Source organism: Diabrotica undecimpunctata, chromosome 6 (assembly GCF_040954645.1).
Source record: "Diabrotica undecimpunctata isolate CICGRU chromosome 6, icDiaUnde3, whole genome shotgun sequence".
Taxonomy (NCBI): Eukaryota; Metazoa; Arthropoda; class Insecta; order Coleoptera; family Chrysomelidae; genus Diabrotica; species Diabrotica undecimpunctata.
The window spans coordinates 151072619-151097396 of record NC_092808.1 but is presented as its reverse complement, the minus strand read 5'-3'; the positions used below and the strand labels follow the sequence as shown (position 1 = coordinate 151097396).

General features: G+C 30.8%; 1 protein-coding gene across 1 annotated transcript; it reads right to left on the bottom strand.

Moving 5' to 3' along the window:
• Positions 1-1206: 1206 nt before the first annotated feature.
• On the bottom strand, positions 1207-24629 carry LOC140444674 (uncharacterized). Its single transcript, XM_072536436.1, has 5 exons — positions 24623-24629; positions 23936-24100; positions 19215-20648; positions 9952-10257; positions 1207-5893 (listed from the first exon to the last, which is right to left on the bottom strand). Exons 1-5 carry the CDS (start codon positions 24627-24629, stop codon positions 4704-4706), a joined length of 3102 nt encoding a protein of 1033 aa, XP_072392537.1. The 3' UTR covers positions 1207-4703.
• Between the last annotated feature and the right edge of the window lie 149 nt (positions 24630-24778).

Below are 24778 nucleotides of genomic sequence, written 5' to 3'. Positions count from 1 at the left end.
TTAAGTGTCGTAGGTAAGTAGATGGACATCGTCCACCTAATATGTTTATTATTTGTTTATATAGTGTGTTGACCAAATTTATTGAATAATTAACTGTTGGTATCTTTCCTTGGATATGGTCTCAGAACCAAAATATCTTTCTTTATCACTTTTCTTTTCTAAGGTTTCTTAATTTCCTCCTTAAACCCAAAAAAATTAAGTGGCGCCCTATTTCTATCTTATCGTATCTTTGGTAATTTTACCCATCTATCTTTTTGTTTATTTCTGTATCTTTTCCTATATCTCTTATCCTATCTTTACTTATTTCGTCCGTTGGACCCATTCCTGGTTCCAAAAGCTAGTTTCGAACCCACGACTCGCTCTCCACCAACCATCTGGCTGCCGTCCGCAGTGTCTCCATTGGTGACCTTTCTAGCACCATCCAAAAAAGGTTTCCGAGGTTACAATGTCACCCATACCCAACGTTAAAACAACACAGAGCTTTTGGGTGATGTTCGTCGATACGTTATATTTAAAATCTTATTTCAGCAATTATTATATAAGTAAGACCTACGAAGTATGAATAATTCTAATACCGTGTATGTGACGTAACAAACCTAAAATATCACGTATCAAATAAAATTATAATTCTAATACCGCGTAAGTGACCTAAAAGACACCAAAGCTTATCTTTAGAAATTTTATTATTACTAACAATAAAAAGCAAGTACGTTATAAATGAATATGCAATCAAACTATTTAGAATGTATGTCACAAATGAAAGAATCAGTTTTTTTGCTCACCTGAAAAATCGTTACATTTTAAGTGGTATTGGAATGTCATCGACCTAGGGTCGCATTATATTTTAAATTTATAATATGTAAACCACATATTGATGTCTACACTTCAATTTCTGTGTACGCTATAAGTACTAACAGAATGCACTGAGGATGATCTGATTCAGATTGAAAATGTTATACATTTTTAATTTTTGGACCATACTTTTAACAAGTTTTAATAAAAATCTTTATATTTATACCAATATACAAATTTGAAGTTTTTACTTCTGATTAGTTTTTTGCCGTATATTTATTTAAAGAAACTTTCACATTTATATGGTTTTCCCAACTGTGAACTTTCATATGACTATTTAAATTACTTAAGTTAATAAACTGCTTACTACAAATTTCACATTTATGTGGTCTTTCTCTAGTGTGAACACTCATATGATAATTTAAACAATTCAGTTGAGTAAACTGCTTACTACAAATTTCACATTTATAAGGTTTTTTATCACTGTGAACTTTTATATGTCTATTTAAATTACTTAGCTGGGTAAACTGCTTACTACAGATTTCACATCTACAGTGTAGGTAAAACTTTATGGTCGGTATGTATCTTACGTGAGATGGAGTGAGAAACACCTATTTAAAAAGATAGAGTTATATTAGGTCAGCCCATTATATCGTCGAAATAGCATTAGTGGAACTAAGAAAAGAGGAGAAGTTCAACATTGCCAAACTTATTGGTTTTATTTGACCTGTCTTTTTAGCATTTTAACAACATTCTAAGTTAATCAAATTTGGGCGAATTGATTTAAATGGCAGCTTACTGTTTTTTATTTTAAATTTGCCACAATTTTTCTTTACAATAAGTTTAATTTAACATTTTGATTTCCACTTCGGAAATCGTTTTATGTAAATAAAATTTATTAATGTTTCGTATTTTAAGTACGATTTCCGAATTGGAAATCTAAACATCAAAATAAGCTTATTTTAAAGTCACATTGTGCCTTATTCGCAATAAAAATAATAAATTGAAATATCAAACCACAATAAAAAACCTTCATACGAAATTATTTGGCAACGTCTCATGTCGCGTAGTCAAAGCACCGAATCAAAGTAGGAACACAGGTAACGAACGAGTAGAGGTGGGCATTCTTTTTTTTTTTTCGAATCCTGAGAAAACTAATAAATATTTTTGAAAAATTTAAACGCAGAATGAAAGAATACATTATTACCAAGGGCCGAAAGTCTCTGAAACCTTCTATAATGTTTATTTTAATAAGTTACAGGGGCGAAAAAAGAGAAAATTTAGTGTGATTTTGAATTTTAAGTATCTCATTCAAAAAAACTTTTTGTTTATTTTGGCCCTCGGCAATAATGTCACCTTTCATTCTGCGTTTAAATTTTTCAAAAATATTTGTTAGTTTTCTCAGGATTCGAAAAAAATGAATACATTTAAAAAGCATTGGCCTGAAATTTTGCGCCTACGCTCTTAACGCAACTAAACTGATTTTCGTAAACAATAACTATGATTGTTTAACAGTAGTTTCAAGTAAGAGAGTACCTACATAAACAAACATAATGGCTATTACCGTTTATGTGTATATTTATTGAAGTGAAAGAAACTAATGAAGGATATATTTATTATAACTTGAAAAATAAACTAAACAATACAAATGGTAAATCGTACTTACATTTACATTACACGTTATTATTAAATCGCGAATCGTCTAAATTGACATTTAAAAACGTAAGTTTTTCTACTTTACTTCTTGTTAACCGTGTTCTTCTTTTATTTAAAATTAAACCAGATTTTGAACATGTGTTCACATTTACAATATTTTTTGCTAAACTCGATATTAGTAATTGTACTACGTCGGATACTATGGATGTAAGGTTACCGTTTGCTAAAATTTTATTGCAAGATTCTTGAAGGCAGCGTACCATAACAATCACTGAACTACCCTTCAAGTATTTTTGGCCACTCATTGTACTTGTTATTTCTTTAAAAGACCGTAAAATTTGGGAAAATTGAGAACCAATAATCCAGTCTTTATTATTTAGATTTGGTCCAAGTCTAAGTCTGTATTAACTAATACAAAAGTGGAACGGATTGCCTCTTCTAACTCGGTCATTCTTTTTAACATGTAATAGGTGAAGTTCTACCTAGTTTCCACGTCTTGGATTGGCCGTTTGGGAACTTTGTTATGTTGTAATTGATACTTTAAAAGCCTTTCAAAAGATAAGGTACGTTTTTTGAAATGTGTTTTTTTAGAAACTGAAATTTGAAATTAGTGAAATAATTTCACTAATTTCAAAAGCGATCTTTTCTGAATTATGGTTTCCAGAAAAATGGCAGCAGCCTAATAAAATCGTTTTAAATTCTAAATTTTCGGTTAAATATTGTCCTGTTAACGCGATGTAACTCAGTTACTCCATATGTCCAAAGGTCAGTAGTAATACAGATATTTTCTACTTCTTTAACAACTTGTGATCTAGTAATTTGCTTAGTTTTGGTATAACATTCCTGAAGTAATGAGCCTGACGTAATGAACAAGTTTTTCTTGTTGGTGGTTTATATCCAGGAATCCACCCTGCAAACTTTTTAAAAGCTCATTCTTCAACTATGGAAAACGGATGAAACGAGTCTTTGCATAGGTTTATTAAATCCATATCTATTTGTTTCTTTTGTTCTAAACTAATATTTTTATTAATGGAAGTATCCATCACCTTTTGACGCTTGGATCGCGGTGGCAGTATGTCAGTACTTGTAGTAGAAGTAGTCGAAACGGACAGAAATGCGTCAGGAGAAATTTCAATCATTGCAATATTCAGAAAGTGGACCATAAAAGCTGCATCTTCTACAAATGCGCATTTTTTGAAAATAAAATATTATTCTTATACTAGGTCAATAATTTTGACTAAGAAAAATAATTCATAATTGAATATTTACAATAAATAAATCCTTTGACGAACTATCAATAAAGATTTGAAATCGAAAATGCAGATCAATCGTAAATCGAAACTCATTCATTAATCAGAATACCTTGTTATAAAAAACAAAAGAAAGAGTTAAGAAGCTGGTTACTTCTATAAAAAAAGAAAAAGAAGATTGTACTAGTGAAAATCAACCAGTACAAGAAAAAGGAACTGATAAAGATGACTTAAGTCCATGGTGTATTTTTGATGAATTTATTAGACATGACTCATCTAAACATACACCTTTATCTAGAAATATAAAAGAAGTCGACATGTATTTGTCTGATGATATTACCCACAAAAAATTTCGAACGGTGATTGGAACTGTCCATTACAGTGGTGGAAAAACCATCGCCATGTATATCCTAACTTAACCACTATATTCATAAAATATTGTAGTATTGTAACAAAATCTGTTCATTGTGAACACATGTTCAAAATCTGGTTTAATTTTAAACAAAAGAAGAAACAACAAGAAAAGTGGAAAAACGTATGTTTTTAAATGTCAATTTAGACGATTCGCGATTTAATAATGTGTCATGTAAATGTAAGTACTATTTGTATTGTTTAATTTATTTTTTAAGTTATAATAAATATATCCTTCGTTAGTTTCTTTCAATATAATAGCCAATATGTTTTTTGTGTACTCGCTTATTTGAAACTACTGATAAACAATCAACTAGTTACAGTTTACGAAAAACGGTTCCGATAAAAATGTTAACGACCCACCTCTAGTTTCTTAGGATCGGAACCAGAGATCTCAGATCGGAACTAATCGGAACTAATCGAAACTAATCGGAACTAATGGTCTTACTACTGGGCAATGGGCAGCAATAACAAATATGAAGGGGAGACCAAGGGGAAATATGATTGTTATCTTTGTCTGTTCGCTGAAAATATGATTTTATATCTGCGTTAGATATCCTGTTAAATTTTACCATACCGGCCTTAAACTTTTACCTACACTGTATAAGGTTTTTCTCCATTGTGAACTCTCATATGATTATTTAAACTCGTTTGATAAGTAAACTGCTTACTACAAATTTCACATTTATAAGGCTTTTCACCAGTATGAACTTTTATATGACTATTTAAATTACTTAGCTGGCTAAACTGCTTACTACAGATTTCACATCTATAAGGCTTTTCTCCAGTGTGAACTCTCATATGACAATTTAAACTCTTTTGACGAGTAAATTGCTTACTACAAATTTCACATTTATAAGGTTTTTCTCCAGTGTGAATTCTCATATGATCTTTTAAACTCTTTGTCTGAGTAAACTGCTTACTACAAATTTCACATTTATAAGGCTTTTCACCAGTATGACCTTTTATATGACTATTTAAATTACTTAGGTGGGTAAACTGCTTACTACAGATTTCACATCTATAAGGTTTTTCTCCAGTGTGAACTCTCATATGACAATTTAAACTATTTTGATGAGTAAATTGCTTACTACAAATTTCACATTTATAAGGTCTTTCTCCAGTGTGAAGTTTCATATGATCCTTTAGACAACTTAGTTTAGATAATTGCTTACTGCAAATTTCACATTTATAAGGTTTTTCTCCAGTGTGAACTCTCATATGACAATTTAAACTATTTTGATGAGTAAATTGCTTACTACAAATTTCACATTTATAAGGTTTTTCTCCAGTGTGAATTCTCATATGATCTTTTAAACTATTTGTCTGAGTAAAGTGCTTACTGCAAATTTCACATTTATAAGGCTTTTCACCAGTATGAACTTTTATATGACTCTTTAAATTACTTAGGTATGTAAACTGCTTACTACAAATTTCACATTTATAAGACTTTTCACCAGTATGACCTTTTATATGACTCTTTAAATTACTTAGGTATGTAAACTGCTTACTACAAATTTCACATTTATAAGGCTTTTCACCAGTATGACCTTTTATATGACTATTTAAATTACTTAGGTAAGTAAACTGCTTACTACAGATTTCACATCTATAAGGTTTTTCTCCAGTGTGAACTCTCATATGATAATTTAAACTCTTTTGATGAGTAAACTGCTTACTACAAATTTCACATTTATAAGGTTTTTCACCAGTATAAGTTTTCAAACATACTTTGGGAGCAGTGAATGGTTTGGTAACTTCCATTTTAATATCCTGTGTAGCAGCTAAAATAAAAACCAAATTGTAAGAATATGCTTTTTACTAAAAGAAAAATATATGCTAGAACAAAAATAAGAAGTAATAAATAGAAAATAAAATAAAAAGAAATAAATAAATAGAAAAACTACAACAAAATGTTCACATCTAACATATTCAACATTATATTAAACTTAAAAAAAATAATCAAAGGATAGATAGATACTAAGTCTGCAATATTGTTTTCAAAAAAAAAACATTATTAAAGTATTTATTGAGAATTATAGCATTGTAACCAGATTTTAATTAAAGCCTAGAAGTATAGCCGTAATATGAACTAACAAAAAAATCTTGGGTATTTCATAAAATACAAAAATTACAATTTTTTTTTTTAACCTATTCTCTATCCTACCATTGTTGGATATAGGTCTCCCCCAGTTCTCTCCATCTTTCCCTATCTTGAGCTGTTCTCTGCAATGTGGGACCTCCTTGTTTCCTGATGTCATCTTTCCACCTCATCTGTGGTCTGCCTCTTGATCTCTTTGCATTGTATATCTCTTTGCATTGTATTCACATTCAATATTAACATAAATTTATGAGAATATTAACATTTAGGGCCGGTACCTTCTGCTACTGGCGATTACTAAATCAGCCGATTAAACCTTGATCAAATAAGTTTCGGTACTTTCTGGTCAATTTTGCGCCCAATTAGTTAATCATAATCAAATTGTGGCTGTTAAATTAACTCAAAGTTGTGTCATATTTTAGGTGTCGAACTAGTATGTAATTGTTTTTTTTTTGTTGGAAATGAAACTATACTTAATAAAAAAATATTAATAATTAATTTATAAAGATATGCATAATTAGTACAAGGTATATGAAGATCATCTTTTTTTCTTGAAAAAAACAATTTTTTTTGTAAATAGCAATAACTGCAATGAGAGGTTTGTATCTTTAGTTTTTCTCTTTCAAACAAAAACTTGAAGCAATTAGGACAAATTAATAATGATAGATAAGTAATTACCATCTACCAGGGACGTGACTTACTATCTTTATTAAAGGGTTTACATTTGGCATTCTGTTGAATATTTGTTGACATAACCGTAATGGCTGGAACATGTGGCAAATGTTTGAAGAACTGTGTTTTTAAAGAACCTCGTAAAGGTACAGGGGAAATTTTTGGTTACTCTTGTGACATTTGCAAAATTGTTTTATGCAAAAATTGCACTGGAATTAATTCAACAGAGATAAGGTGTCTACTTAGGATAAATTATGCCATATTTGTGTGGTGACTGCGTGCCAGGAATCAAAAAGGTAGTTACACTAAACAACCGTGTTAAAGCATTAGAAGATACACTAAGTGAAATCAAAATTGCAAACTGTCAAAAAATGGATTAGTTTTAAAACAGATTCGTGAGGTAACCGATGAAGTCAAGAGTTTGAAAACCAGTTTTACTACCTCATTTGGAGACCTTAAGAAAGATCTTACCTTCATAAAAAATACCACCTCTACATCAAATACAAAAAACGACAATAATTACAGTTCCACACTGGTACAGGGCAGTGTTTTGTATGAAGTGTCTGCGAGACACTTCATGCAATCTTATGATCTTTAATATGCCTCAAGATGGTGAGGAAGATGGCACATCTGAAGCTAAGGAAATGCTGTCGGGCTTGGCTGGTTCTGATATAAAAATAGTCAGTTCGACTAGAATTGGTAAACGAAATAAAAATGGGTATCAATCACAGCGACTAACTCTAGAGTCACCTGAAATGGTTCGGTTGATATTGAGAAACGTTGATTTCATTTTGAAATAAGTTAATGGTGTGCCAAAGTTAATACGAAAAAACTAAAAATATCTACCAAGTTCAAAGCCCTGTAACGGGATTTAATTAAGCATCAGATCTAAGTAATTCAGTTTAAAATCCTTTTAATAACAACTAAACTATTATTGCTAGACGCAATTGTTTGTTTATGACATTAAAAATATCGTTGTAAAGAAGATGCACGCTGACCTAGTGAAATTTGCAATGTAATCAAAAGCTTATTAAATAATGTGTGCAATTGGTGTATTTTCAGAATGTCAGAGGGCTACGAACAAAACTTCAGCTATTGTTTGAAAATACTTCTTACTCACAATATGATATTTTGTGAGAGTTTATGAAAAGAGGTAGATCCTTAGAAACAAGTACCTTCAAAGGAGGTGGAGGAGTGCTTATAGCTGTCCAGAAAACCATAACCAGTGTTCGTTTGTCAGCAACTCAAAATATCAAACATCTGTTTGTCAAGATTGAGATTGGCCACATCGACAAATTTATCTTTGCAACTGCCTGCTTTTCACCACATAGTATAATTGAGAAGTATGTTAAATTTTATTAGATTTTAATCTTGCCAATTGTCAGTGGTCCATTGATGGATTGTCTTCTGTGGCTACTCCATTACCAGGAACCTCACCAAATGAAGTTGATTCCATTCAATTCCTCTCATTTTTATGTTCCTTTCATAATCTGTATCAAGTAAACACTGTTAAAAATGAAAACAACTCCCTATTAGGTCTTGTCATGGTCCAAGATAAAGAAGTTGCAATTGATATTTTTTCCCCTGAAAAAGTATTCAGCAAAAAAGTTTCCTGTCTGGTTTTTTCCAGAGCTTAAAAAAACAATAATCAAAAAAAAGAAAATGCATAAAAAATATCTAAAATCTCAATTACTTGCTGACTATAATGATTTTTCTTTATTACGAGCTAATTGTGAACAACTGAAAGAACAATGCTATCTAGATTATTTTGTTCTAACTGAATCCTCTCTGAAAAATGTTAAAAATTTCTGGAAATTTGGTAACAGTAAAAAAACAGGAATAATATTCCTTCTGTTATGCACTATAATAACATTTCTGGCTCTTCTGGCATGGAGATTGTCAATTTATTTGCTAAATACTTTTCCAAAACTTATAGTGATAAAGATTTTGATTTGTAGGATGAAACCTTTTTAACAGGAGACATCAACCTATCACAATTTAGTAATTAATATTTAAATGGGAATAATCCACAATTAAAGGTTAAAGTATGTTTATTGACGTTTCAATTTCCATTTCGGAAATTGTTCTCAAAATACAAACATTAGTAAATTTAACAAATTCTGTTTTTTTGTTACTTGGTGAAAAATTCTTCTAATAATTTAATTTTATCTGACTCATTTATATTGACAATTGAGACATACATTATACATTTTAAAGTAGACAACTTTAAAATGATATTGCCAATATTGTTGAGTTGCATTCCTGGGACGACTTTACTTCATTAAGATGGTTCATTTGATTACATGAAATCAATTTTAAATTGAGAATATCCATCAGAAAAAATCATAGCATGTAATTCGTCTTTAAAAAGACAAACACATGCCATGATGACAGCAAAAATCTCCTGTTAGTGATTCCATAGTAAATTATATTGATATCAACAACTTCCACTTGCCAGTATTTCATGTTTTATAATTCTTCCAGTACTTGTTTTGTGTATACCACCAAAATTACGATCAACAACTATGTAAAAACAATGTGTAGCATTAATTCGTAAAGTTATTAAAACTTGTACTATGATATCAAACTCATCATATCTTTTTGTCAATATAAAATGTAGATTTTGCCAAAAATAAAAGTTTAAACACTCACAAGCAATACTTTATTTTATAAATGTAAGGTTAGAATGCCTTGATTATCTTTATGGCTATGGCTGTTAATCATACTACTTTTGACTGGTTAAAGTTAATTGACCATTAACTCTTGATCAAGTCTAATTAGGGATGAAAGTACCAACTAGCACTGATTAAAGTTAACCCGTAACAAAATTGCACTAATCGAGGGTTTAGTCAGGACAGAAAGTAGCGCCCCTTACTTTAATATAAGTATATGAGAGAAAAAAGACCCCTAATTCAAGATGTTTCTTCCTGAGGCCCAAGAATATTTTTCTTTAAGAAAAACAAAGGGCATTTGAATATAAGAGGATACAATCTTATTAAGTAATTCAGTAAAATATCACATTCATGACATAAGATGATTAAAAATTAAGAAGAGAAATTAGTTTCCTACCAATGCTGTAATCCGCTGGTTCTTTTTTTATTTCATCTTTATTTTCAATAGATACATCTTCTGGCACACGGTTTTCTATTTTAATATCATCTGAACAATACTCATCTAATAAAGATTCCTGTCCATAACTGCTTTTAAAGTGGTGTTCATCTATTTCAGATTTAACTTCTTTATTGTTATATTTCTTTAGAGAATCTCCTTCATATTTAATATATGTTAATATTTCTTGGTTTCTAGAATCTTTAATATTTGTATTACATTCCATATTAATGAATAATAACTTAGTATTAACTAATGGAATATTATTTCAGGGAGAAAAACACTTCAATATCATATAATAACCTATTCGGTATGTCAAACAGCAAACAGTAGGTGTAGGCACCGAACAACTGTAGGGACTGTATGACGTAGGTTCAATCTGCCGCCAGTCGCCAGTCCTTTGTTCTTCATCTTCCATTTTTTTCACGCGCATTACTTCCATGCGCAGATAAATTCCAGTTTTTGATACACTGCTCAATATAATTTTTAATACACTGCTCGAAAATAAATAGGAAAAAAGTTACTTGTGGCGACCTAAAATTTAATTAGATTTTCGGAATAATGAATACTCTCCTAAATTTAGCGTTTTCGACAATTATCAATAGTTTCCCAAAATAATTATTACTGTTTGTCCTTCAAAATGTATTATGTTGAATCCATCAGTTTTGATTGATCAAATACTAAATTTTTTGTATTCATTAGAAAATCACACTGTACTCACTGTTACTGGTGAGAAATCTCATAAAACGAAGAGCTAATGAGGAAACTAATTTCTATAGATGAAAAAATAATACATTCGAATTATAAATTATATTTTGAGGATTTGAATTTTACAATACCAGTTATAATAAAAATAGGATTATAAAAACACAAGTAGCGAAATATGAATACAAGTTAGAATAGAATATATATATTTTCACAATCACAACTTATTAATAACAAAATAATGAAATGAAAAAAAGTCATATAGCCTTAAAGATCCCACTGCAGGATCACTACGTTCATAACGTAGTTAGTCAAACTTATATTTTTACGTACATTTAAAATTGGGGGAATCTATATAAAAGGCTAGGATGACAAGTCACACTGTTTATTCAGTAAGGTAACTACGCCACCTAGGAAAGAAATCTGAACTACCAACATCTACCAAAATTAAATGTAATTAAGTAAAAGCTGTAAAAACGCTGTTGAGACAGAAAAAATACACATTTCGGCATTGGAGCGTGTGATACGTTAACTGAAAGGTCACTACACAGTATCTTCAATATTAATGAACGTATCGCGACATACGAGATATGATGTGGTACTATGAATAAAAATAGATTTACCATAAGACAAATTTTGATTTTTTGACTTAAAGAAGGCCTCAGGTTCACTATAAAATGAACAACTGATTGAATCTTAACATGCGACATAGCAAATGAAAGGGGAGGATGTAACGAATATATTCAGATAGAAAAAATTAACAAGGCGATGATTAAAAGGGCACTACGCAGTATCTTCAATATTAATGAACGTATAGCGACATACAAGATATGATAGGGCACTATGATATATAAAAATAGATTTCCTTTAAGACAAATTTTGATTTATTGACTTAAAGAAGGCCTCAGGCTGAGTACAAAATTAATTGATCGAACGCTAACATGCGATATAAATCTTCTCAGGTATTTAATATTCGGTTTTAAAAGGTTCAAGAAAATTATGTTTTTTACATAGCTTAAGTTTTTTAAGTTTAAAATTTAATTTTTGTTTTTAAGACTAAAGCATAAAGAATCAAACCAAAGCTGGATTTTAGGACGCCTGTTATATAGTTTCTGCAAATAAGGTAATACTCAAATTCTTGCAGAAAATAAAATAGTAGAACATATGTTACACCCAGCTAAGATACCTACTCACAGACAGGAACAGTAACAGTCGAATCTTAATTTTGAAAGACAAAATCAGATTCCACTTTCAGACAACGATGGCAAAGTGAAAGCATATATCGCTGTTCCGGGAGTATAGTGACATAACTGTAACATTTTAAAAAATTACTTTATTGTGTTGGAGGGATCAAAACTGCATTTTCAACATATTTGTATTTATGATGATTTAAAAATATATAGAAAATGCAGTTTTGAGCCCTCCAACACAATAAAGTCATTTTTCAAAATTTTACAATTATGTGTTTATACTTCTGGAACAGCGATATATTGATTTCCAAGGACGTAGAAATTCTTTATGATATCAAGCTTATCAGTACTGCAGTTCTACAAGTACTACTTAGTACAAGTATTTGTATTACTAAACCAACGTAACCGTATAATAGAAAATACCTTGAACTGGAATGTTTAATCTCACAAGGTGAATAGATGGTTTTGCGTTTTTTTTTCAACCTGCTTTTAAGCATTCCTGCAAAGGCCGGTTTCTCAAAATGTAAACTGCATATTCTAAAGTGATCATAACAATATTGAGCATTGTACATGGCAAGTTTTTCACATTGAACAATTTTCTTCCATTCTGCAAACCTAAAAATACAACACCGATGAGGTCAATTATATTAAATAGAGAATTTAGTTCTTACCGATTTTCATCCTTGTGAAACCCGAAGAAACTCAAGTTCAAGTTGTTATGGTCCCTGGAATTTTTTCTACATACACAGCAATAATAAACTCTTGTTTTGGCTGAATTCATCATAATCCGTCGTTTAAAATAATAAAACCACTTAGAAAACTCGAGAAATATCACATTAATATGTATTAAAAACGAAATAAACTTATAAAACCAATTATATACCAACAAATAAATGAAATTTATATTCCGTTTAAAACATGGCCGATTCCGTCTGCGCGTATACTTATCATGACAAAGTGGACATTCTGATTGTTTATTATTCTGTGGCAAATCCATCCAAAAAGAAAATAGAACGTTGTTATAACGTATGTTATAGAGAAAAAGTTAAATAAGATTTTAGTTCCTTATTTGTACCACTAGGCACTAGGGAGCGGTCATGTCATCGCAATTATTGCTTCCAAAATATGAAAGAGGTAGGCAACAAATGCAACTTAAAATATTTTCTTATGTAGATGACGCGTGGTCGCACAATAGCATTAAATTTTTGCATTTTATAAAATTAAAAGTCAAATTCTACTCATGCACCATACATTTTTTTAAGAAAATAAAATATTATTTTACCTTTAAATAACTGAATCTTTTTATAAAAAATATTGTAATTCAAATTTTTAGGTACACCAAAGAATTATTTTTACAATTTGAAGATTCGAAATTATAAAGTATAATTTTTTCCTAGAACCATGTCGACCTCTCAAATGATTGGAAACGCCGTCTTACAAATCTCTCAGATAAGGCACAACACAAACAAATCAGTGATTAACTCAACAGAAACTGCCTGATCTCATTTTGAGTAAAAATTCAGCTTTTAAATTGAAAAAATTTGCCGGCTTTGAAGACTACACCTGCAAGCTATTTATTCCGAATCTCAATCCAAACTTAAATGTTTTTCTTTGTCTCGGTTTAGTCGACTTTCTACAACCCCTCGACCAGTTTTTGCTGCTGGCCAATCGGAATTTTTTCTACGACGCTTTTTAAGCGATTATGGACTTTAAGAATGCTGGGCCTTCAAGATTGTAGAAATTAAAACATGAATATGACAATTATTTAACTACGCAGTCAAAATTTCTCATAGATGTGTCGCAAAAACACTTGTATAAACAAACTTCAAGGAATTTTTATACATAAGAGCTTGAGGCGTATCAAATAAATCTTATACACTAAATATTCGATAGTTATAAGGAAATTATTTATGCTACAACTTACCTTGTTTGGTCTGCCAAAATTTCTGTCAGAATTTAGTTATTACCCAAAAGAAAGGAAGATTGTCAGAGAAATTAAACAATACAAAGTTATAACCAGCTGTATTTATTACTAAACATAAATTTAAGTGGACGTATTAATTTACATTTTACAAACAGAAATGTCCATTACAATTTGATGCCTTCTGACATATTTATATAATGTTACAATAGTAATTTATCTCCATAACCTAGTGAAAATATTTATGTTTAAGATGATCTCAATAAAAAAGGCTAGGTCTTTAAAAAAATGAAAAATTTAAATCTACCCTGATCATTATCATATCACGATATGTAGTTAGAGAACATTTTCGGTTCTTACCATCCACATACAAAGTTAGTGTTTTATGTAAAAAAAAAGTTATTCAAATAAAAAAACAAAATTTAAGGGGTGTACTCTTTAAAAAAACACTAACACTACACTAGGTACATGTAGAAGAAAAATAAATAAAATTAATGACATATATTTCCTTTTTCATTGGTCTAATTCATAAAAAAATCAGCATCGTATTTGAAACTGCCGTGGCAGGTCATACAAAGAACGTAAAAGCTTACAGTGAACATATGCTTTAACCACCATTAAAGATGAACTAATCTGCGCTAACTTAACCTTTATCTTACTGGTTAGCTGCATACTTTACTGTACTTCATACCGTTTTACTGCATGTTATTATCAACAAGTATTATTAGACATTGCTGACAAAATGATTTTCAGTCGAACCATTTCAGAGGCCCAATAACCGGCTTTTTCGCTGTCTAGGCCTTCTCATCGATCATACGCCAAGAGGAATGTCGAGAGTCTTATTTATTTTAAGCGTAGTAAATCATCTGCCAATCGCTGGTCTATCGAAATTCAGGCAATTCTTTTTAAAATTTCTATATGCGGAAAGAAAAAAACGAATTAAAGAGAGAGGCAATAAACAACCATCTTGGTAGAGGATAATGGCAAATGTAAACAGACACCTATAGTATGTTTTCTCGTTTGAAATTCAAATGTGTCCCTGTCGAAGATATGGAATACGTGAATTAAAACCCTATAGCGTAGAGACAAAAAAAAATGCTACAGACTGAATGCGTTTTGATTGTTAGCGCCTCATTTATAAGGTCTTTTGCCAGTATAAACTTCCATAAAACAGAAATTATTTATTCCAGTATTGTTCTGAAGCTATTTTCTTGTGGCATTTTAAATTAATTACTATTTAAATGGGAATAAGCCACAATTAAAGGTTAAAATACGTTTATTGACGTTTCAATTTCCACTTCGGAAATTTCCGAAGTGGAAATTGAAACGTCAATAAACGTATTTTAACCTTTAATTGTGGCTTATTCCCATTTAAATAGTAATTTATTTATTCCAGATTAATACAAATTTCACATTTATTTTTTAGGTTTTTACCAGTATGGACTGCCATATATTTATAAATAAAATTAATGAGATAATGCCAGTAGTTGGCTGTAAACCATAGTTAAAACTAATACAGAAGTAAAAACTTAAAATTTGTATATTGGTACAAATATAAAGATTTTTATTAAAACTTGTTAAAAGTATCGTCCAAAAAATCTGAATTGGATCATCCTTGGTGCATTCTGTTAGTACTTGTATCTAACACAGAAATTGAAGTGTAGACATCAATATGTGGTTTACATATTTTAAATTTAAAATATATCACTACTCACATTCTAATACCAGTATGAGAATTTTTAGACAAAATGAGTTAATCCTGCGTCTATTGCTCATGTTCTACCGAATGATTCTAATCCCACGTACCAACAAAACACATTATTTAGCACATTATGCATAAATTTGTAATAGCACGGATCAGATTATTTCGCAAATATGTTCTAATACCATGTAATTCGATTAATACTAATACCACGTTAAAGTGTGTTGCTAAATTTGAATTCTAATAGCTCGTATCAGGCACGCTACTTATGACTTCTGAACAACAGTACATGTATATTCTAACCTAAACCATATAAGTTACCGCCTTTGTGTTTATTATAGTGTTTAATGGTGCAATTTTGTTGTAAACATGAATTCTACAACAAAGAAAATCATGGAATCGTGATATAAAGCTCGATCCTTCGAGCTCGAGAATATATATCCAATACAATTACCAGCATCTTCATGTATACTACATGAAATCGACTTAAATCAAATTGTGGAGAACAGTAAGACTTAAGAAACTGTACCTAAAGCCGATGAATCTGAAATAAAGCTCAGTCAGCCTACTTCTAGGGAAACCGGTCTATCTGAGAACAAGATGAGAAAACGCCACCAGAAAGCTAAGTCAGATAAATGGGAAGTAAATGTAGCCAAAAATGCTCGGATGAGCGGAAAACAATTTGTCGGGTACCGAAGAGAGAAGCAAGGTAAAGTTACACATATACCTAATCGCAGCGAACGTATCGTGGGATCTCGTTTTGTCTCTAAAAATTGTAAGGAATTACGAAATCGATACTGTAAAAAATTTACATAGCAGGATAGGCGAGCAATAACAAACTTTTGTTGCTTCATTAGTTGATAAAATTCCTACAAAAAAGAAGTATATTAAGCCTTAAAGTTTGTCACGACGCTGTTATTCCTACGTCTATTCTTTAAAACTTTAAGGTGAGAAAAAAGTAGTACGCAAGAAGACGTTTTTAAATACCCTTGTACTTAATGAATGGATGGTCCACAGCTGGGTAAAACTACGTAGTCAGTTAGATAAAAGCGTTATCGTGAGCAACTGTGAGAAATACAACAATGATGATGAGTAAAAAAAAAATAAAACTCAATTTATTGTAAATTTATTTGTTACTATATGGTTTTAATCATCTGAATAAAAATATTTGTTATTTTACCATTTTTAGTTTATTATAGTAACGTAATATTCAGTACTAAATCGATGAATGTTGAAACATTTTTTTATAGTTAATATATTAAATTATCTCTAATCCTTGTACCCCGTTGCTGAGACGCCGATGGCCATATTTGCAAATAATACATGCGCGGTTAGTCGGTTGACCATCAGGAAATTTTATTGAAAATTACCGAAATATTACGGAACAATCTACCTACTTATTTAAAAACGACGGTTTAGGTAATCCTCGGTTAATTCCTTCCGGCTCTAAGGCCGGGTTCCTTTATGATAAATTTGTTAAATATCGTCGGGGCACGTAGAAATGTTTTTCTATAATAACCTAATGCAAAGGATTTTATATTTCCTCACGTTCCTAGCTAGAAGGGCACCGTTAGTTTCGATGTTCGTTAGAATCTTTTTGTCTTCTTAGAAATAGATACAGGCTGATTGTCATTTTCCCCACCTTTTTCTTGGGTAGTTTGGTAAATTTTTGCAGAAAGGAGACCACTTCCCGGTGGGCATTCGTTGAGAAAAGACCTACTTCTCGTAAGGCGCTTTGCTCATTATCGTGTCTATGCATTTTCTTTCTAAGTGTGTATACACTTGTATATTTGAGTTTTTTTATCTAATATCATATTAGATTAAATATTGGTATAGAGTACCTTTAATTTTAATTAACTTCAGTGCTTGATACAAGTAAAGTATTATAGTAAATTAAATTAACTTCAGTGAAATAGTGCAGCAGTGATGGGGAATTACTGTAAGTTACCATAATCTTAGTATCTCCACTTATCTGGGCGAATAATATGGTATTCTATCATATTTTTTTTTCAATCATCTAGGCGAATCTAAGTTCATCCATGTCTTCACCTGTAGTTGACTACTACTGATGACTAACTACTGATTTTTACATTCAACATTTTCTTACGAACTTTCCATCAGCTACTAAGAAATTTCAATAAACATAATTAAGAACATTTAGTTCTCAATCATTAAATAACAGTGCGAGATAGATAATCAACTTAACCAAGTGCGGTTTGGTTAAATTTTTATTTCGGTAACCTTTTTGTATTCTTGTAAATTTAGATTTGATTAATTTTTGTTATTTGCTATAATTGTTATACATTTTTAACCCAGTGTCTCGAGATATACCCATTAAACAGCAAAGAGAGACCTTTAATCAACCTTGGTTGAATTTTTTCTTACTCACTATCAGGCTCTCTTCGCTGATAATTGAACCTGGGCATTATTATATTGTTGTATTTGTAAAGGTACTTATTATTCATACTACTGCTTATTTTTATGTGTACACCACCATTTCATAATTGATGGTGTATTTTTATTACTTGTATGTACATTCACCTACCAACATCATTGTGTTGTTGAATATATTGTTTTTGTTTTATGTATGTATTTTATTTGTCGACTCCTAAAAAGTTTCCTGATATAACCGTAACTCTGAATATTTGCTTTTTACCTTTAAGTATTACTATACCTTTGACCAGTAGAAAGATCAGGCCGATTAAGTGTCGTAGGTAAGTAGATGGACATCGTCCACCTAATATGTTTATTATTTGTTTATATAGTGTGTTGACCAAATTTATTGAATAATTAACTGTTGGTATCTTTCCTTGGATATGGTCTCAGAACCAAAATATCTTTCTTTATCACTTTTCTTTTCTAAGGTTTCTTAATTTCCTCCTTAAACCCAAAAAAATTAAGTGGCGCCCTATTTCTATCTTATCGTATCTTTGGTAATTTTACCCATCTATCTTTTTGTTTATTTCTCAAGACTCGCTCTCCACCAACCATCTGGCTGCCGTCCGCAGTGTCTCCATTGGTGACCTTTCTAGCACCATCCAAAAAAGGTTTCCGAGGTTACAATGTCACCCATGCCCAACGTTAAAACAACACAGAGCTTTTGGGTGATGTTCGTCGATATGTTATATTTAAAATCTTATTTCAGCAATTATTATATAAGTAAGAACTACCATGTATGAATAATTCTAATACCGTGTATGTGACGTAACAAACCTAAAATATCACGTATCAAATAAAATTATAATTCTAATACCGCGTAAGTGACCTAAAAGACACCAAAGCTTATCTTTAGAAATTTTATTATTACTAACAATAAAAAGCAAGTACGTTATAAATGAATATGCAATAAAACCATTTAGAATGTATGTCACAAATGAAAGAATCAGTTTTTTTGCTCACCTGAAAAATCGTTACATTAAGTGGTATTGGAATGAATGTCATCGACCTAGGGTCGCATTATATTTTAAATTTATAATATGTAAGCCACATATTGATGTCTACACTTCAATTTCTGTGTACGCTATAAGTACTAACAGAATGCACTGAGGATGATCTGATTCAGATTGAAAATGTTATGCATTTTTAATTTTTGGATGACACTTAACAAGTTTTAATAAAAATCTTTATATTTATACCAATATACAAATTTGAAGTTTTTACTTCTGTATTAGTTTTTTGCTATATATTTATTTAAAGAAACTTTCACATTTATATGGTTTTTCACCACTGTGAATTTTCACATGCCTTTTTAAATTACTTTGGTGAGCAAACTGCTTCTTACAAATTTCACATTTATAAGGTTTTTCACCACTGTGAACTTTCATATGACTATTTAAATTACTTAAGTGGGTAAACTGCTTACTACAAATTTCACATTTATGTGGTCTTTCTAGAGTGTGAACTCTCATATGATAATTTAAACTATTTAGTTGAGTAAACTGCTTACCACAAATTTCACATTTATAAGGTTTTTTATCACTGTGAACTTTTATATGTCTATTTAAATTACTTAGCTGGGTAAACTGCTTACTACAGATTTCACATCTATAAGGTTTTTCTCCAGTGTGAACTCTCATATGGTAATTTAAACTATTTTGATGAGTAAACTGCTTACTACAAATTTCACATTTATAAGGCTTTTCACCAGTATGAACTTTTATATGACTATTTAAATTAGTTAGATTAGTAAACTGCTTACTACAGATTTCACATCTATAAGGTTTTTCTCCATTGTGAACTCTCATATGATAATTTAAACTCTTTTGATGAGTAAACTGCTTACTACAAATTTCACATTTATAAGGCTTTTCACCAGTATGACCTTTTATATGACTATTTAAATTACTTAGGTGGGTAAACTGCTTACTACAGATTTCACATCTATAAGGTTTTTCTCCAGTGTGAATTCTCATATGATCTTTTAAACTATTTGTCTGAGTAAACTGCTTACTGCAAATTTCACATTTATAAGGTTTTTCACCAGTGTGAACTCTCATATGATGAACTAAGCCACTTATTTGACCAAATTGCTTACTACAAATTTCACATTTATAAGGTCTTTCTCCAGTGTGAAGTTTCATATGATCCTTTAGACTACTTAGTTTAGATAATTGTTTACTGCAAATTTCACATTTATAAGGCTTTTCACCAGTATGAACTTTTATATGACTATTTAAATTACTTAGGTATGTAAACTGCTTACTACAGATTTCACATCTATAAGGTTTTTCTCCAGTGTGAACTCTCATATGACAATTTAAACTATTTTGATGAGTAAACTGCTTACTACAAATTTCACATTTATAAGGCTTTTTACCAGTATGAACTTTTATATGACTATTTAAATTACTTAGTTTAGTGAACTGCTTACTACAGATTTCACATCTATAAGGTTTTTCTCCAGTGTGAATTCTCATATGATCTTTTAAACTATTTGTCTTAAACTGCTTACTGCAAATTTCACATTTATAAGGTTTTTCACCAGTGTGAAGTCTCATATGATCTTTTAAACTACCTAGTTTAGTTAACTGCTTACTGCAAAATTCACATTTATAAGGTTTTTCACCAGTATAAGTTTTCAAACATACTTTGGGGGCAGTGAATGGTTTGGTAACTTCCATTTTAATATCTTGTGAAGCAGCTAAAATAAAAACCAAATTGTGAGAATATGCTTTTTACTAAAAGAAAAACATATGCTAGAACAAAAATAAGAAGTAATAAATAGAAAATAAAATAAAAAGAAATAAATAAATAGAAAAACTACAACAAAATGTTCACATCTAACATTTTCAACATTATACAGTTGACTCCCTCTAGAACGAGAACTGAAATGGCAGACTAATTACTTCGTTATAAGCCGCTATCGTTATATCAGACAACAATAATACTGTGCATACATATAAATATGTAGATTTCTAAAACATTCCGCATAGCAATAACTGCAATGGGGGTTTTTTTCTCTTTCAAACAAAAAGTTGAAGCAATTAGGACAAATTAATGGTGATAGATAAGTAATTACCATCTACCAGGGACGTGACTTACTATCTTTATTAAAGGGTTTACAGTTAGCATTCTGTTGAATATTTGTTGACATTCATAAAGGTACAGGGGAAATTTTTGGTTACCCTTGTGACATTTGAAAAATTGTTTTACACAAAAACTTCACTGGAATTAATTTGACAGAGATAAGGTGTCTACTTATGAATTATGCTGAATGATTATGATATATACCAAATTATGCCATATTTGTGTGGTAACTGCATGTCAGGATTCAAAAAGGCAGTTGCACTAAACAACCATGTAAAATCATTAGAATATACACTAAGTGAAATCCAAATTGCAAACTGTCAAAAAATGGAAGAGTTTTAAAAACAGATTCGTGAGGTAACCGATGAAGTCAAGTGTTTGAAAACCAGTTTTACTACCTCATTTGAAGACCTTAAGAAGGATCTTACCTTCATAAAAAATACCACCTCTACATCAAATACAAAAAACGACAATAATTACAGTTCCACATTGGTGCAGGGCAGTGTTTTGTATGAAGTGTCTGAGAGACAAAAGAGATTTTGTAATCTTATGATCTTTAATAAGCCTCAAGATGGTGAGGAAGATGGCAATCTAAAGCTAAGGAAATGCTGTCGGCCTTGGCTGGTTCTGATATAAAAATAGTCAGTTCGAGTAGAATTGGTAAACGAAATAAAAATGGGTATCGACCACTGCGACTAACTCTAGAGTCACCCCTGAAATGGTTCGGTTGATATTAAGAAACGTTGATTTCATTTTGAAATATGTTAATGGTGTGCCAAAGTTAATACGAAAAAACTAAACATATCTACAAGGTTCAAAGGCCTGTAACGGGATTTAATTAAGCATCAGATCTAAGTAATTCAGTTTAAAATTCTTTTAATAACAACTACACTATTATTGCTAAACGCAATTGTTTGTTTATGACATTGAAAATATCGTTGTAACGAGGACGCACGCTGACCTAGTGAAATTTGCAATGTAATTCAAAGCTTATTAAAAAATGTGTACAAATTAAACAAGTAAAAACAATATTATATCAACAAACGCACGTGAGTTAAATAGCTGGAGATCATGGGATTAAGATTATTATTAAGAATGAAGAATCCAGAGAATGGTCGAAGTTAGTGTTCCGTCATCTGTCAACTGAGTACTATCTGTTAGTGTACTTAGAGAACTAATAAACAGAATTGTGAGTATCTAGTGCGTTCAAGTAAATAACCACCTGCACAGGGTAAACTAACCTGGAGTTCCACTATATGGAACTCTTGATAGAATCAATCCCATAAACATTACAAGAATATATGTACAACATTATTATTGCCCCCTTCAGTCGAGACTTCAAAAGCGCTGGTGTATTTTCAGAATGTCAGAGTCAAAAATACTTCTTACTCACAATATGATATTTGGTGAGAGTTTGTGAGAAGAGATAGATCCTCAGAAACAATTACCTTCAAAAGAGGAGGAGGAGTCCTTATACCTGTCCGGAAAACCATAACCAGTGTTTGTTTGTCAGCAACTCAAAATATCGAAGATCTATGTGTTAAGATTCAGATTGGCCACATCGAAAAATTTATCTTTGCAACTGCCAACTTTTCACCACATAGTATAATTGAGAAGTATGTCAAATTTTGCAGAAAATATAAATAATCTAGCTGAAAAATATCCAGAATACAAGTTATGTATCCTGAGAGATTTTAATCTTGTTAATTGTCAGTGGTCCATTGATGGATTGTCTTCTGTGGCTACTCCATTACCAGGAACCTCACCAAATGAAGTTGATTTCATTCAATTCCTCTCATTTTTATGGTCCTTTCATAATCTGTATCAAGTAAATACTTTTAAAAATGAAAACAACTCCCTATTAGGTCTAGTCATGGTCCAAAATAAAGAAGTTACGGTATCTAGAGCTGAGAGTGCCCTACTCCCAGAGGATAGAATCATGTTTCATGATGCTATTTACCTTGCAATTGATATTTTTCCCCTGAAAAAGTATTCAGCAAAAAAGTTTTATGTCTGGTTTTCTCCAGACCTTAAAAAAACAATAATAAAAAAAAAATGCATAAAAAATATCTAAAATCTCAATTACTTACTGACTATAATGATTTAATCTTTATTACGAGCTAACTGTAAACAACTGAAAGAACAATGCTACCTAGATTATGTTGTTCTTACTGGCTAATATTTCTGGTTATTCTGGCATGGAGATTGTCAATTTATTTGCTGAATACTTTTCCAAAACTTATAGTGATAAAGATTTTGATTTGTAGGATGAAACCTTTTTAACAGGAGACATCAACCTATCTGCCAAGATTAAAAGGTTAAAGTACATTTATTGACATTTCAATTTCCACTTCGGAAATCATTCTCAAAATAGAAAACATTAGTAAATTAAACAAATTTTGTTTTTTTGTAACTTGGTGAAAAATTCTTCTAATAATTTAATTTTATCTGACTCATTTATATTGACAATTCAGACATACATATTACATTTTAAAGTAGATGACTTTAAAATGATATTGCCAATATTGTTGAGTTGTGTTCCTGGGACGACTTTAGTTCCTTAGACAAGTCTAATTAGGAATGAAAGTACCAACTAGCACTGATTAAAGTTAACCACCTAACAAAATTGCACTAATCGGGGGTTTAGTCAGGACAGAAAGTACTGGCCCTTACTGTAATATAAATAGATGAGAGAAAGAAGACCCCTAATTCAAGATGTTTCTTCCTTAGGCGCAAGAATATTTTTCTTTAAGAAAAACAAAAGGCATTTGAATATAAGAGGATACAATCTTATTAAGTACTTCAGTGAAATATCACCAAAGAATATAGCGTCTATATTCTTTGATATCACATTCATGACATAAGATGATTAAAAATTAAGAAGAAAAATGAGTTTCCTACCAATGCTGTAATCCGCTGGTTCTTTTTTTATTTCATCTTTAATTTCATTAGATACATCTTCTGGCACATGGTTTTCTATTTTAATATCATCTGAACAATACTCATCTAATAAAGGTTCCTGTCCATAACTGCTTTTAAAGTGTTGTTCATCTATTTCAGATTTAACTTCAAATGAAATCGTAGGCTTCCACGGCCAAAGTCAGAATTATAGTTTATTCGTCTTCCGGGTTTGGACCGTGTCATTTGTGAGTGACCCAAAAGTGGGTTCATCTCGACGTTTCGCTACAATTGTATGTAGCTTCTTCAGGAGAACAAAAAGAAAAAGAAAACAAAAGACAGAAAGATGGGTAGTTAGCAACGGTAACTCAGTTACTCAACGCAACCAGAGGCGAATGTAGTTAGTATTCGCCTCTGGTTGCGTTGAGTAACTGAGTTACCGTTGCTAACTACCCATCTTTCTGTCTTTTGTTTTCTTTTTCTTTTTGTTCTCCTGAAGAAGCTACATACAATTGTAGCGAAACGTCGAGATGAACCCACTTTTGGGTCACTCGCAAATGACACGGTCCAAACCCGGAAGACGAATAAACTATAATTCAGATTTAACTTCTTTATTGTTATATTTCTTTGGAGAATCTCCTTCATATTTAATATATGTTAATATTTCTTGGTTTCTAGAATCTTTATTACATTCCATATTAATGAATAATAACTTAGTATTAACTAATGGAATATTATTTCAGGGAGAAAAATACTTCCTTATCATATATCATATAACCAAAATATAACCTACGACTATATATATATATATATATATATATATATATATATATATATATATATATA

Bases quoted from the DNA above. Each gene is read 5' to 3' on its own strand.
- LOC140444674 (XM_072536436.1), bottom strand. The intron at 10,258-19,214 runs GTGAAAGTTTCT...TTTCTCCCTGAA, and splicing joins TGGTGAAAAACCATATAAAT to ATAATATTCCATTAGTTAAT. The intron at 5,894-9,951 runs GTAGGAAACTAA...TTTTTATTTTAG, and splicing joins ACCAGCGGATTACAGCATTG to CTGCTACACAGGATATTAAA.